This window comes from Amblyomma americanum, chromosome 10, assembly GCF_052857255.1.
Source record: "Amblyomma americanum isolate KBUSLIRL-KWMA chromosome 10, ASM5285725v1, whole genome shotgun sequence".
Lineage (NCBI taxonomy): Eukaryota > Metazoa > Arthropoda > Arachnida > Ixodida > Ixodidae > Amblyomma > Amblyomma americanum.
Genome location: NC_135506.1, coordinates 24,543,649 through 24,555,804, shown reverse-complemented (window position 1 = coordinate 24,555,804; position 12,156 = coordinate 24,543,649). Strand labels below are relative to the sequence as shown.

Sequence of the window (12,156 nt, the reverse complement as noted above, 5' to 3'; positions counted from 1 at the left end):
GCCGCAGTAGCTCTCTCTGCTCTTTTCTTTCGATGGCAATTTCTTATTTTACTTTAGTTCGCACTAGAGCTGTCACTCGGCGAACTTCCCCGCGTGATACTATTTCAACAGACGCGAGCAAGCACGCTCCCGTCTGTTTCTTAACACATGGCTGCTCCTAATTCTTCTGTCGAGCTTTCGCCACCCCTTCCTGCCCAGCGTAAGAAAACGAGTTGCAGTTTCGGTTTCAGAGTTCTTGTGCTGAGTTCACTTGACCATTTGAAGTCATTTTTCTGCACTTCTGCAGTGCTGCACATCGAAATGGCGTCTTGCAGAGGTCATGAACAAAAATACTAGCCGACAAATGATTCATGTGCAACGTAAAAAAAAAGTGTCTTTCATTGCAAAGCGTTAAAGTCTAGTGGCGAAGCTTACTTTACACAATGGCTCCCTATGTGGCCTGAAATTCAAGCGTAACATCAATGTACAGTTGCGAGCTACCACGCTAAGGTGTGCGTAAAGTCGCTTGTTTGTTTTGCAATATATAACTCTGAATACTTGGGCAAGAACTTTTGCGCCACGCTTCTTAACTGTGCGCGCTTGAACACACTTCGCCCGTTCTTCACGTTCTGAAAAGTTTTGTTGTTCACCCATTCAATTTTTTTTTTAATGTTCTGAAGCTTGGGTCTCACCACACGCCAGAAGTATGCGGCAATTTGGCATTTCAGGTTTACATTATCTTGGCACACGCACCTCGCTTGCGGACTTGGACCGCTTGGACCCTTTGGTCACCGTGATGAGGAAAGCCCAAACTGACGTCACAACGGGGCCATTGGTGGCGCTAGCTGCTTTTGTGTGCTACCAATAGAAGGGCTTCCACCGTGCTATGGCGAAATCTCTTCCGCATTTAACGCTTGCGCCCTCTTTCACACGACTTAGAGAATTCAGCTGCGCTAGAACATTCCACACATGACTGCTTGCAGCGAGTTATGTGTCACGTGAGCGCATCGCGGAGACAGTAATCGCGTTTTATGACTGGCTACTACCGCCCAGCGACAAGGCTACCCGCGTCGTCTGCATCGTCTTTTTGTGTTATGGTCACGTGGTCGAGGATCAGGCGATAGCTGTGACGTCATTTCTCGCACCAGCAGCCGAGGTGAGGGGAGCCCCCATCATGCGTCGGTTGTGTTGTTGATGGGGGAGCTGTGGCTCCCGGAGGTTGTGCGCGATTATCAGTTGAGTATGGGGAACAAGATATCTCGCCCGATCCGACCAAGTTGACGATTTCCTCTTTGGGGTGTGTGTTTGTGAACTAGGAAATTAACGTTAATCGCGACGCGAGCAGCAGCTGATCATGATGTTGACCCGAAGGACATGGATTGCGCGCTCCAACAGTTATTGTCGTCGACCGCCAAGCAGGTGAGCATTCCTTGGGTACGAGAATCGAATCCAGATGCGGTCGTCCTTGCTCGCCTGACGAGTCTTGTTGCTGGCGGCCCGCAGTGTAGCTACATACCCTACGTCGCGCAGCCGCCATCGTTACATCATTGCAGGTTTCGGATATGGTTTAGTGCGCGGGGACGGCGCGTTACATCCGTCACGTAGCTGCAGCCTTATCTCTGCCGCTATCTCCAGCGACACAGCGCGTATTCTGTGTCGAAAGCGAGAGCTAACACTGAGAATCGGATAAAGCTGTAGGTACCACCATCTAGGTCCTACGTACCACAGCTGGCTAGTACGTGCCTGAAAGTCGAGGAAGTCGGTTAATACTCTCTTTGGCGCCAGGCGCAATCGTCGCGGTGTTGAAATACGCTTACATAGGCACGATTGAGCACTCCGGTCGGTGCTTCAGAACAGCGCACAGTTTTCCGCCAGGTGCTTAAATAATGGTACACTTTTGGTCATCTACGATAGAGCAGGTTCCAGCTGTTCCGTCAACGAGCATTTGAAAGGAAACGACTTCACTGCGGGCCCAGCCATGTTGGCAGAAGCGCGAAAAGACAAAGGTAATCGGCGCAGCGAATATATAGCAACACCTGAACGTATTTACTGGGTTTCAGAAACAGCATTGGTATACGCTCCTCTATCGCGCGCAACCACACGCGTACCAGCCTAACAGACACGCTTACCATGAACTCTTTTACTTCTGTCAGATTTCGTCTCTTGTGCTCCTCAATTCATTGATCGTGCTGTTTACTACACCAGTGTGATCAGGTGTGTGTACATATGCTTTTGAGATATTGCACACTCAACAATGCCTGTCATATTTTCAGATTGAAAAGGAGGCCCAGCATGTTGCTGGCGCGTCAGAACAGCACCTCGAAGTCCATGCCAAACCCCTACTGGACTTCAAAGATCGCCAACTCCCTGGAGCGCTTCCAGAAGAAGGCACGCCTGGGAGCGAACATCCGTCTGTTCCTGGACAGTGTAGTTGCGTTCAGGGACACTCATGTGCACAGGATGGCCCAGATGCTGCTACGTAGTAGTGCATCACTGCAGCAAAGTCTCCAGGAGAAGGAAACAACTCATCTGGGAACCCAGGCAGCGTCGCAGAGCCCTGCAGGTGACAGCACACCGAGTGTTGAAGAGCTGAAGCAGACACTGTCCGAAAGTAGTACATGGCGGGACCGGCTCCGCAAGGCCATCGTGCCTAGGTCAAGTGCTGAGGAAAACCTGACAGCACAGTCGGGTGTTGTGCAAGCAGAAGATAAAAATATATTTGGTGCTGACAGCAGAAACATGGTACAAGGTGAGATGACAGTCAAAGATCCGTCAAAGAGCGTTGAAGAGTTTGCACGAGCACAAGAGTCTGAGGTGAACAAGATCCTGTCTGAAATGGAAATTGCAGAAGATGAGAAGCCAAGGCCTCAGAAGAAAGACGAGGTGTCTGCTGCGGACGTCAAGACCAAACTTCCTGCTATGCCTCAGGTGCGCATACGTCCTCCTTTGCACGACTGTGGTTAACTGCTGGGTTTATTAGATATCATTGCATGTGTAGCAGCCCCATGTTTTCTGTTCTGTTTGTTTTTATTTTTTGGCATTACCTGTTCTTCAAAGTGTGGCCTAAAGTACTATAGACACCTTGATTTAGTTGCATGTTTTCTTCTCTGTGATGATCGATGCACCAGACGTCAGAATACATGAACCACCATGAGATATTCGCCTACGACGATTAAATAATTTCTAATTGAATTCACTCTCTGATGCTGTTTCGGTTTCATCGACCGAACAATGGCTGTGATGTGTTAGGTGTGTTTTAAGTCACCTGAGGCATGAAAAGAACTGCATCTAACCGCTGATGCATCGTTTGTTGTCATTTCAGTTCTTGAAGCAGGCTGGCTTAAGCATTATAGCAAATTAAGATGCATATTAGTGATTATATTGCAGCTTTTGTGTCTCCCGTGACCTAAACACGCCTTACATGTCACTGTCATCACATGGTTGTTGAAATCGAAACCTTAACAGCATCAAGAAAAAATTCAATTATAAAAAAATTTAATAATCATACAGGAATACCACGGAGTGGTCCACGTATAATAACGTATGATACATCATTTGGATCTATAAAACACGCAAGCAAAAATTTGGTGCCCATATTCTTTTAATTGCAGTTTGGTTTTGACCGTGCATAGGTGCCACTGCTCATTTCCATTCATAGTACTCCTTGTGAAGCTGTCATGAAAGCTCATGAACAAAGGGTGCAACTTTTCAGTGCTTTGTGTACTGCCTTGGACGTTGAAGATGTTGTGAATCGAGGCAGGTTATCATCTAAGCAGATGCGTAAGCGTTTGACACTGTTTTATCTCTCACGTCTCTTAATTGCGTAATAAAAATGCCCGCTTGTCTTATCTACCTATCTACTCTTGCTACCCACGCTATTCCCATGCACTTCGTCCCCCTTTCTTTGTTATTTATCCACACCTTTTCACTCTTGTTGATGTTGTTTCCTTGTTCACTTTCCTCCAGGTAGAAATAGACCGGACGTCACGTGCCCTGCTCAAATCGGTGGTGGCAGCCACATCACCACCGTCCCAGGTGGCGCGGCTCGAGGAGCTGAACAATCACATCATGAACTACCCCAGTAGCCTGTGCATACTTGTAAAGGTGAGGACGCTCTTCCGTGCTCCGGACTTACCGTTGTGTAGTGCTGTGACCGTTTCTAAAGCTGATAACTTTTCATTTCGTTAAATGGCTTTGAAAACCAATTTGTAAAGTAACCTTGTGTTCCTTTCAAACCAGAGCCATCTAAGTTGCTACTTTTGTGGCGCACACAAACAAAAGCTAAGCTGTCGACTATGGCCAGTTTTTTTCATGGTAAAGGAAAGCATGTACTACTTATGGAAATAATTTAAGAAGATAGAAAAAATAGTTCAGCAGTAAGTCAACTGTTTGGAGCTATACAAATATACAATTGAACCTCGTTATAACGAGGTTCTAGGGGCCTGGTAATTATTACTTCGTTATAGCCGTAGCTTCGTTGTAGCCCATGTTGACCGAGCTTCCAAGGAGAATCCTCATTGCTTCGTTATAGCCATTATTTTGTTATAAACTACTTTGTTATAACAAAGTTCGGCTGTACTACTATGTGTCTGCCCTTGTATGGTAGGCTGATAAAGTTTACACAATGTTGGAGCCACTTTGAAGAGACTAAACTATCCAACAGCTGTGACATGTACCATGAGTAACAGATGGACTGCATTGCATGTTTCATAGACAAGTCCTGACTGCACCTTTAAATTCTGGGCTTTATGCTTGGATTGTGTATATATCGCCTGCTAACGAAAGGCAAATAGTGATGACAGATGTGTCGGGGGCACGTCAGGCAGCTTCTCTGCATGTTTGGGCATGCATTCCTTCCGACCAAGTTGGGGACGTATTCACATAGATATCTAAAGCTAATTTGCAACGACATATTTATATGCAGTGTGGTCAGAAACAACTTAATGGAATGCTGCAGGCATCTGAAATTTACAGTAAGGAAGAAGAAATCTCTGGAGAAATGTTTCTAGTTCTAGTGGCGTGAAGCCCAAGTCTTTACATTTGTCACAAGTTTGCCTGGATGTTGCATCACACTCCGTATGCTTGTCAGCAAACCTTTCAGTAATTTGTAATGTAGAAATCATTGTGAAATAATCTGCTTCGAGCAATTTACGGTAATTTTCTTCACCCTGTGCACTCACTGATGTTAGCAGTAAGACAAAAGGCAGACAGCGAACAGTTCACACCTGTGACTTTGCACATTGGCCTTGTGTTAACACAGTGCTATAGTGCTCTCTGAATGAAATTATAATTCTATGCCATTATCTTCGGTGGTTGTGTTCAGATAACTCCAACATGAGCTCTCAGTGAAAGCATTGATGCATGCTGGCTGCCAGCATTGGCATATAGCATGAGGAGTCTGCTCACATATCATTTTGTTTTTGTACTGACCGTTTTCTAAAAAAGGGAGGGCTAAGCCAAGCTGAGAGGCTTAGCATGTTATTCGGCTAGAGCTGCTGCTGCTTCTCTGCTAACTTGCACGCCTCTGCTAAGTTGCACTGTGCCCCGGCTTTTATTTTGATGAGATCCACTTCCCATCTTCTAGGAGCGCGCCATTGCCCATATCCTCCGGCTGAGGGAGTACTGCGGCAACAGCACCGTGGCGGCCACTGCTCGAGAGACCCTGGCGTTGCTGGGCTACGTGGACCCTCCGCGTGGAAGGGGGCTGCGCATCCTTTCCATCGATGGCGGTGGCACCAGGTGAGTCTCTCTCATGGACAACTTGCTCAGTCAAAACCATTTTATGTTCAATTGCATTCCATCGTTTAAAAGTGCTATGTATGTTTGAATGTCAAAACCTGAGCTTGTTCTGGTTATTCAGCGTCCCATGAATGTCGGACTTCTCAGCTGCCTTTTCAAGATGTTAGCTTGTCTCCTTGCGGTACTAGAAGTGACTGCCTTGTAAAGCTATGCTGTTACAGGATGGGAGAGTGGAAGCAAGGCTCAGATACAGAAGAAACTGGTACACGTCATATGCACATGATGTTAGTGAAAGAAGTAATATAGTAGAGCCATTGTCATGAGGACGTGTATATTGTTTAGAATGCATGTGCAAGTGCTCACTCGTTTGCTTTGTGGCAAGAATTAAGGAATTTGGATTAAAGAAAAGCACAATCTGCAGTTTAAAAACATTGTGAGAACACAATGAAGAGACCAAGATTCTAAGATTCTCTAATTTATGGGAAGCGAAATGTATCCTAACACCGACACTTCCGAGCTGACTGGGCCATTCCCTTGGCTTACTTTATTGCAGGGGCATCCTGGCCATCGAGTTACTGCGCCAGTTGGAGCTGTGTACAGGACGGCGCGTGTATGAGTTGTTCGACTACGTGGCTGGCGTGAGCACGGGCGCTATTTTGGGCTACCTGCTGGGTGGCCTGCACACCTCACTGGACCGGTGCGAGTCTCTCTATCGCAGCATGAGCCTCGAGGTGTTCAGCCAGAATGCGTGGTGGGGCACGGGGCGCCTCGTCTGGAGCCACGCTTACTACGACACCTCCAACTGGACGGACGCCATCAAGTGAGTGCAGTGGCTTGCGTCATCTCGTGACAGCGTGCGAAAGGAAAAAGGTTTTGAAATCTGTTTCTTTACAGAGAGCAGGTGGAGTCATAAAATCTGTAGTAGATGGTAGCTTGATGCCACCTGGAGCCGTGCGAATAAATCTGAGGTCTCTTTACTGTACGGTGGTTCGAGCTGTTCCCCCTTACAAGGGGGGGACCCTTGAAGAAGCAGAAATAAATTCCTCTGTAGCTTAACGGTGTGAGATGTTGGCCTCTTACTCTGCCGTCCACTGGTTTGACACCATCACTCGAGACTTTACTTCTTTTGGCTTGACAAATCTCACCGAAACACTTTTGTTATTTTTTATAAATTTGCACCGCAAAGTCTACAAGACCTCTCCTTTGTTTGATCATTTCCTGCTCAAAACCAAGAGATGTATTTGGTCTAGATGCTTTTCGATAGTGACTGCAACAGCAAAAGAATCAATTTAGTTTGACTTTTAAATGGCCGCAATGGGTTTTAGTTTTCTATCGTTCTGATCGAGAAAGCAGACATCTGGCAGCTGTCTACGTTCATTATAAGTATCAACCTGGCTCCAGTCTTCATATGTGTTCAGTTTGCACGCATTTTTCTCTCTACCTTACCTGGAGTCTTGTTTCTTACATAGGTGCAGTATGTTAATTTGATCTCCCAACCAGATTTATTGTCCTTCCCCGACTTGCTTCTGCCTGCTGTGCCCAGTTAAGCACGTTACTAGAGCAGTAATTTGTGAACAGGACTGTACGATGTGCATAGTGATACCGTAAAGAGTGTTATGAGTGCTGTCAGAACTTTCACATTGTATTGTATGTCGTGTGTTCATTATTTTGTCCCATGCTGCAGCAATGTGTACTGATCAGCACATTAGCTTTTTTTCATGCAAGAATACGAGGTAACTGTATTTGTTTTCTTTCTTTTCTCACCAGACGAGTATTTGAAGACAAAACACTTCTAGAGACCACCAGAAATTCGTGCAGTCCCAAGGTGAGAAATATCCCGGGATAATATGTGTTGCATTGTCTGATTATTATGACATACTTATGTGAAGTCTACACTGTAACATAAAAACCGCAGTAGTTAAAAATTGTAGGCAGTAGTTACAATAACTTTGTTGTGGAAGTGATGTCAGAATATACTAGGTTGAAGCAGGGGTGGCTTCTGGCAAATTTTAAAATAGGAAATGGGGGGGTGGGGGGGGGGGGGGGGGTGGAACCGTTTTCCCCCTTACCAGAAGTTTGCCCAAAGGGAAACCACATTGACCCTTGTTTTTTCAATGAAAAAAGAACTCCAAGAAATGCATGGTGCATGTAGCCTCCCCCCGCCCCCCCCCAAAGCAGCCACTTCAAAAGTAATCCGTAATTCTACCATGCATACTGAAAAAAAAAAAAGGGAAGAAACAGCATCTTCGGCAAAAGCTGTTTGCGAACCGCTCAAAGCTTGATGCTAGTAAATGGTATTGTTTGTAACGAATCTGCAGGTGGGGGCAATCTCGGTGGCGGTGAACCAGCCTACCCTGAAGCCCTACGTGTTCCGCAACTATAACCTTCCGCACCGAGTGGAGTCGCACTACTTTGGCAGCTGCAAGCACAGGATGTGGCAGGCGATCCGAGCATCGGGCGCTGCTCCAGGCTACTTCGAGGAGTACGAGCTCGATGGCTTTGTCCACCAGGTGCGTATACTCGGCATTGTTTCTTCGCCCTTGGCACTTTTGTAGCGATAGCTACATTATGGTAGCATTGCGAGCCTTCGGCGTGGCGGCGCCGCAACCCTGTGGCTGCGCCGCCACGCTGTCATGTGGTTCGTCACGTGATGCGGAGCAGCTGCCGGCGGCACGGCGCCGTGGCTGATCACGTGGTTCGTCACGTGGTTGGTCGCGTGACCAAGTTCCACTCTGTAGCTATCGCGTCACTCCAGGTTTAACCAGAGCTAAACCACCGCCAATTTTTTTATGCCCCTTGCCTTCTTCAAGATAGTCGCACTAGTCAAACACATTTAGGAAAATTCTTCAAGGTGGAGAAGGTTTATGTTGAGGCAGTAGTCGCTCGTTAGTATCTACCTGAGCGCAGCCACATGGTTACAGAGGAAAACTGCCCAGCTTTCTCAGAATCTGCAAAAGCTGAATGCTGTAGAAGCCCAGACTTCTGAGAAAGCCTCGTGGCCTTCCTCTGTAGCTGTAATTCAGATTTTAACTACAGACAACTTGGCTTCCAACAAACACATTCCAAAAATTCTTGCTAAAGGATAGTCATGAAGCGGCATCCTTTAGTGTCCGAGGCATACCGCACCTTTATTGAGAGCCCCTTTCAGAGCCCCTTTAAAGAACACCAGGTGGTCGAAATTTGGAGCCTTCCATCGCGGTGCCTCCCTCTTCTGTCTTTCCCCATGGCATGGTTAAGATGCCTACCAAGAAGCATGACACTTACTGCACCTTTCTTTTCCTAAAAAAAAAAATTGGCAATGCCTTAGCTCGGCTATGCCAGGTTATACATAGCGAGAAATTGATCCTCTCCTGTCGATACCGCTGCTGAACAGCGGCCGGACTCTCCTTCTTGTCACCCATGCTTTGGCAAACGACTGTGATACAGCCGCCGTGTCACCTCCGCATTTTATACTCGTAGCTGTGCATGCGCAGTTATGCACATAGCTTCCACGTGGAATCCACATGTGTCATGTGCGGCCCCAGCGGTGAAGTCCGGCCAGCTGCTCCTCTCTGGTTACCGCGCATGCGCACAACCACTCTTCCACGTGACGTCACGCGGAACGCCCGCGGTGGAGTCAGTGCGCGGCGCACCTGCTTCTCCTCTCCGGTCGCCGCGCACGCGCACAACTTTCCTCTCCGGACCATAGCGAAATGCTCGACTGGTAGCCAAGTGTAGCTCTCGCTACAAAACCAATTACTGGAGTACCCAAGCATGGAGCTTAATGTTCTGTCCACTCACTGCTGTTTCCTTGCCTGCTTTTGCAGGATGGAGGCCTGATGTGCAACAACCCGACAGCAGTGGCGATCCACGAGGCCAAGCTCCTGTGGCCGAACGAGTCGATCCAGTGCGTGGTGTCATTGGGTGGGGGTCGCTTCATCCCTCAAGTGAAGGAACAGGACCAGGGCTTTACCTCACTCAAGAAGAAGATCCTCAAGGTCATCGACAGTGCCACTGACACCGAGGGTATGCCCCATTATGTTCGCCAGCATGCAAATTGGTCCGGTTCGCTGTCTTTAAAAAGACAGCTTAGTGCGATAAGATGCTACGAGCTTACACACTATACCAGACATGTGGCCATATTCAAAGTTGCTGGTCTTGAAATATTTAAACTTTAAAAATTGCCAATATTTAAGGTGTTTAAGAAAACTTTGGTAAAAATGCATAGTTTTTTATATAGGCCTGTGCGAATATTTGATAATTTATAATATTCGGTCAAATAGCTTCTATCTGATTGTTTGGTATTTTAAATTTTGAATTATTCATCTCAAGTGATTAAGGGGAGACCCTGCTCTTTAAAAAAAATTTTATTTACGAGGTTACAGTTCTGAAATCTTCAGGGAACATGAATTTTTACATGCTGATTCTAAATATGTAATCTAATTTCATGTAAAACAAGTCCATGTGCACTTATGCAATATTTTATGTAATTTTTTGGAAAAGTTTGCTGCAGGAAGCTTGCTAAAATGTATGCCATTGGTTTGTCTTGACATCAAGGAGAGCAATAAGGGTAAGATTATCAACCTACCTATTATAGAACTTGAGTTGTAATGTTTTTAAGTTGCCACTCCAGAAACGGGGATAATAATTTTTCTTCCCATTTGTAAAGCAGCGACTTCAAAACCCCATAACTCAACTTCGAGGACAGCAGGATAATAATTTTATCCTTATTGCACTCCTTAATGTCAAGACAAACCAATGGCAAGCATTTCATGCAAGTTCTCACCAGGGAAATTCCTTGAATGCTCTCTCCAAAACACTTGCATAACATACTGCATAAGTGCACAAGGACTTCATTTACATGAAATTAAATGAATATTTAGAATCAGCACACAAAAATACATGTTCTTTGAGGGTTGCATAATTTTGACTTCATTAATAAAAAAAATTGTTTGAAAGACCAGGGTCCCCGTTTAACTTTTCTGAAATGCTTGCTTTGCGTGGTTTCAGTTCAGCATACTTTCTTAAGTGTCCCTTTAATATGGCTACCTTGATGGCCTTTTTAAAAGTGTGAAAGAGTGTCCTGCTGGTACTTGCTGCTGTTGACAGGCATCGAGCAAACTCCTTCCAGTTGCATTACATTTTTGCTGTCTGTCTTGTGTACACAAGCTTGTTGGAATTGGTTCTATTTTTAAAGCAAGTCATTACTCTATTCTTGATTGCGTTGTAGTGTACAAGCCACGCCTAGTTCTGCACCAAATCTTCTTTTTTCTCTTTACCGTTTCAGCGGTGCACACAACTGTCCAGGATCTCCTGCCTCCAAACTCCTACTTCCGCTTCAATCCCTACCTCTCAGAGTGGATCACACTAGATGAAAACCGCGCTGAGAAGCTAGACCTACTCAAGCAAGATGCCCAGATGTACCTGAGACGCAACTCCGAGAAGTTTGACTCTGCTGTCAAAAGTCTTCTGGGGAAGCGTGGGCCACTGCAGAAGCTTGAGGACTGGTTGAGGATGCAGTATACCATAAAGTGGTGACAGTAGTATGATGCGTATAGTTATGCTGCTGCGCGGTGATATCGACCTTGGAACAAAATATATTAACGGGAGCGAATGGTTTCTTTGCATGTGGGAGACAGCGCTGTTTTCTTAAATTCGTTTTACATGTGGCATTTTATGAAGTGGAGTGTTGATGGAATTATAGATTGTCGAAGCAGAAGTGTCCAGACTTTGCCTTCTGCCAGATGCATTTTGATGCGCGCACAATTTCCTCGACGTAATGTTAGGATGAGATGACATACTAAGACTCTCTTTGTGTGTATGATGTGTCAGATGCGAACTACAACAGGCTGCGCATTTGATTAACAGCCCGATTTTTTACCCAGGCGCACAGTCCCATCACTACAATGTACTTACTCCCACATAACTGTCAGGTTTTTGTTATGTTAGTGGGAAAATTTATTGAATATGCATGCTTACGGTCCTTTCGCTGCACGCTTTTAGATGTAATTTATTTCACGTCTGCTTTACTAGTCACTCGTCTGCGTGCACTGTTGCGCTAAACTTGAGTATTTCTCACTGGGGGTAGGGCACTGTCCCGCCTCCGAACATTGTAAATAAAAGAGTATTGCTTATTGTTGTTTCTGCTTCTTATTTGTGTTATTTATAGTTCATGTTTTCCTGTTATTATGCTTAGTTTGACACTAAAATTGTGAGACAGGCTGGTGTCCTGTCTTGGTTCAAAGAGTATGGCAAATTTCCGGCCAGACCTGACCTCTTCATTGAACATAACATGCACAGACACAGGAGAGAGCACTGCAGAGACTGCAAAAACATTATTGTTTTCCGCGACGTTGGTGGCCCCTTGTCGACTTTGGTAGCCCCTGTCCATTTGATGTCGTATGGAACGTTCTAGAACTATTTGAAAACCTGCATACCATCCTACTTCACGGACACCAA

General features: G+C 45.8%; 1 protein-coding gene across 3 annotated transcripts; it reads left to right on the top strand.

Annotated features, from left to right (window-relative positions):
* Positions 1 to 799: 799 nt before the first annotated feature.
* LOC144107471 (calcium-independent phospholipase A2-gamma-like) lies at positions 800 to 11,836 on the top strand. 3 transcript variants are annotated; one of them, XM_077640485.1, is made up of 9 exons: positions 800 to 1,398; positions 2,253 to 2,907; positions 3,946 to 4,083; positions 5,564 to 5,718; positions 6,272 to 6,538; positions 7,486 to 7,543; positions 8,037 to 8,228; positions 9,525 to 9,723; positions 10,985 to 11,836. In XM_077640485.1, exons 1-9 carry the CDS (start codon positions 1,334 to 1,336, stop codon positions 11,233 to 11,235), a joined length of 1,980 nt encoding a protein of 659 aa, XP_077496611.1. In that variant the 5' UTR covers positions 800 to 1,333; the 3' UTR covers positions 11,236 to 11,836. The 3 variants fall into 3 exon arrangements, with proteins under 3 accessions (XP_077496611.1, XP_077496613.1, XP_077496612.1); XM_077640487.1 differs by having other exon boundaries at positions 1,023 to 1,135; XM_077640486.1 differs by lacking the exon at positions 800 to 1,398 and adding an exon at positions 1,846 to 1,985.
* Positions 11,837 to 12,156: the final 320 nt, after the last annotated feature.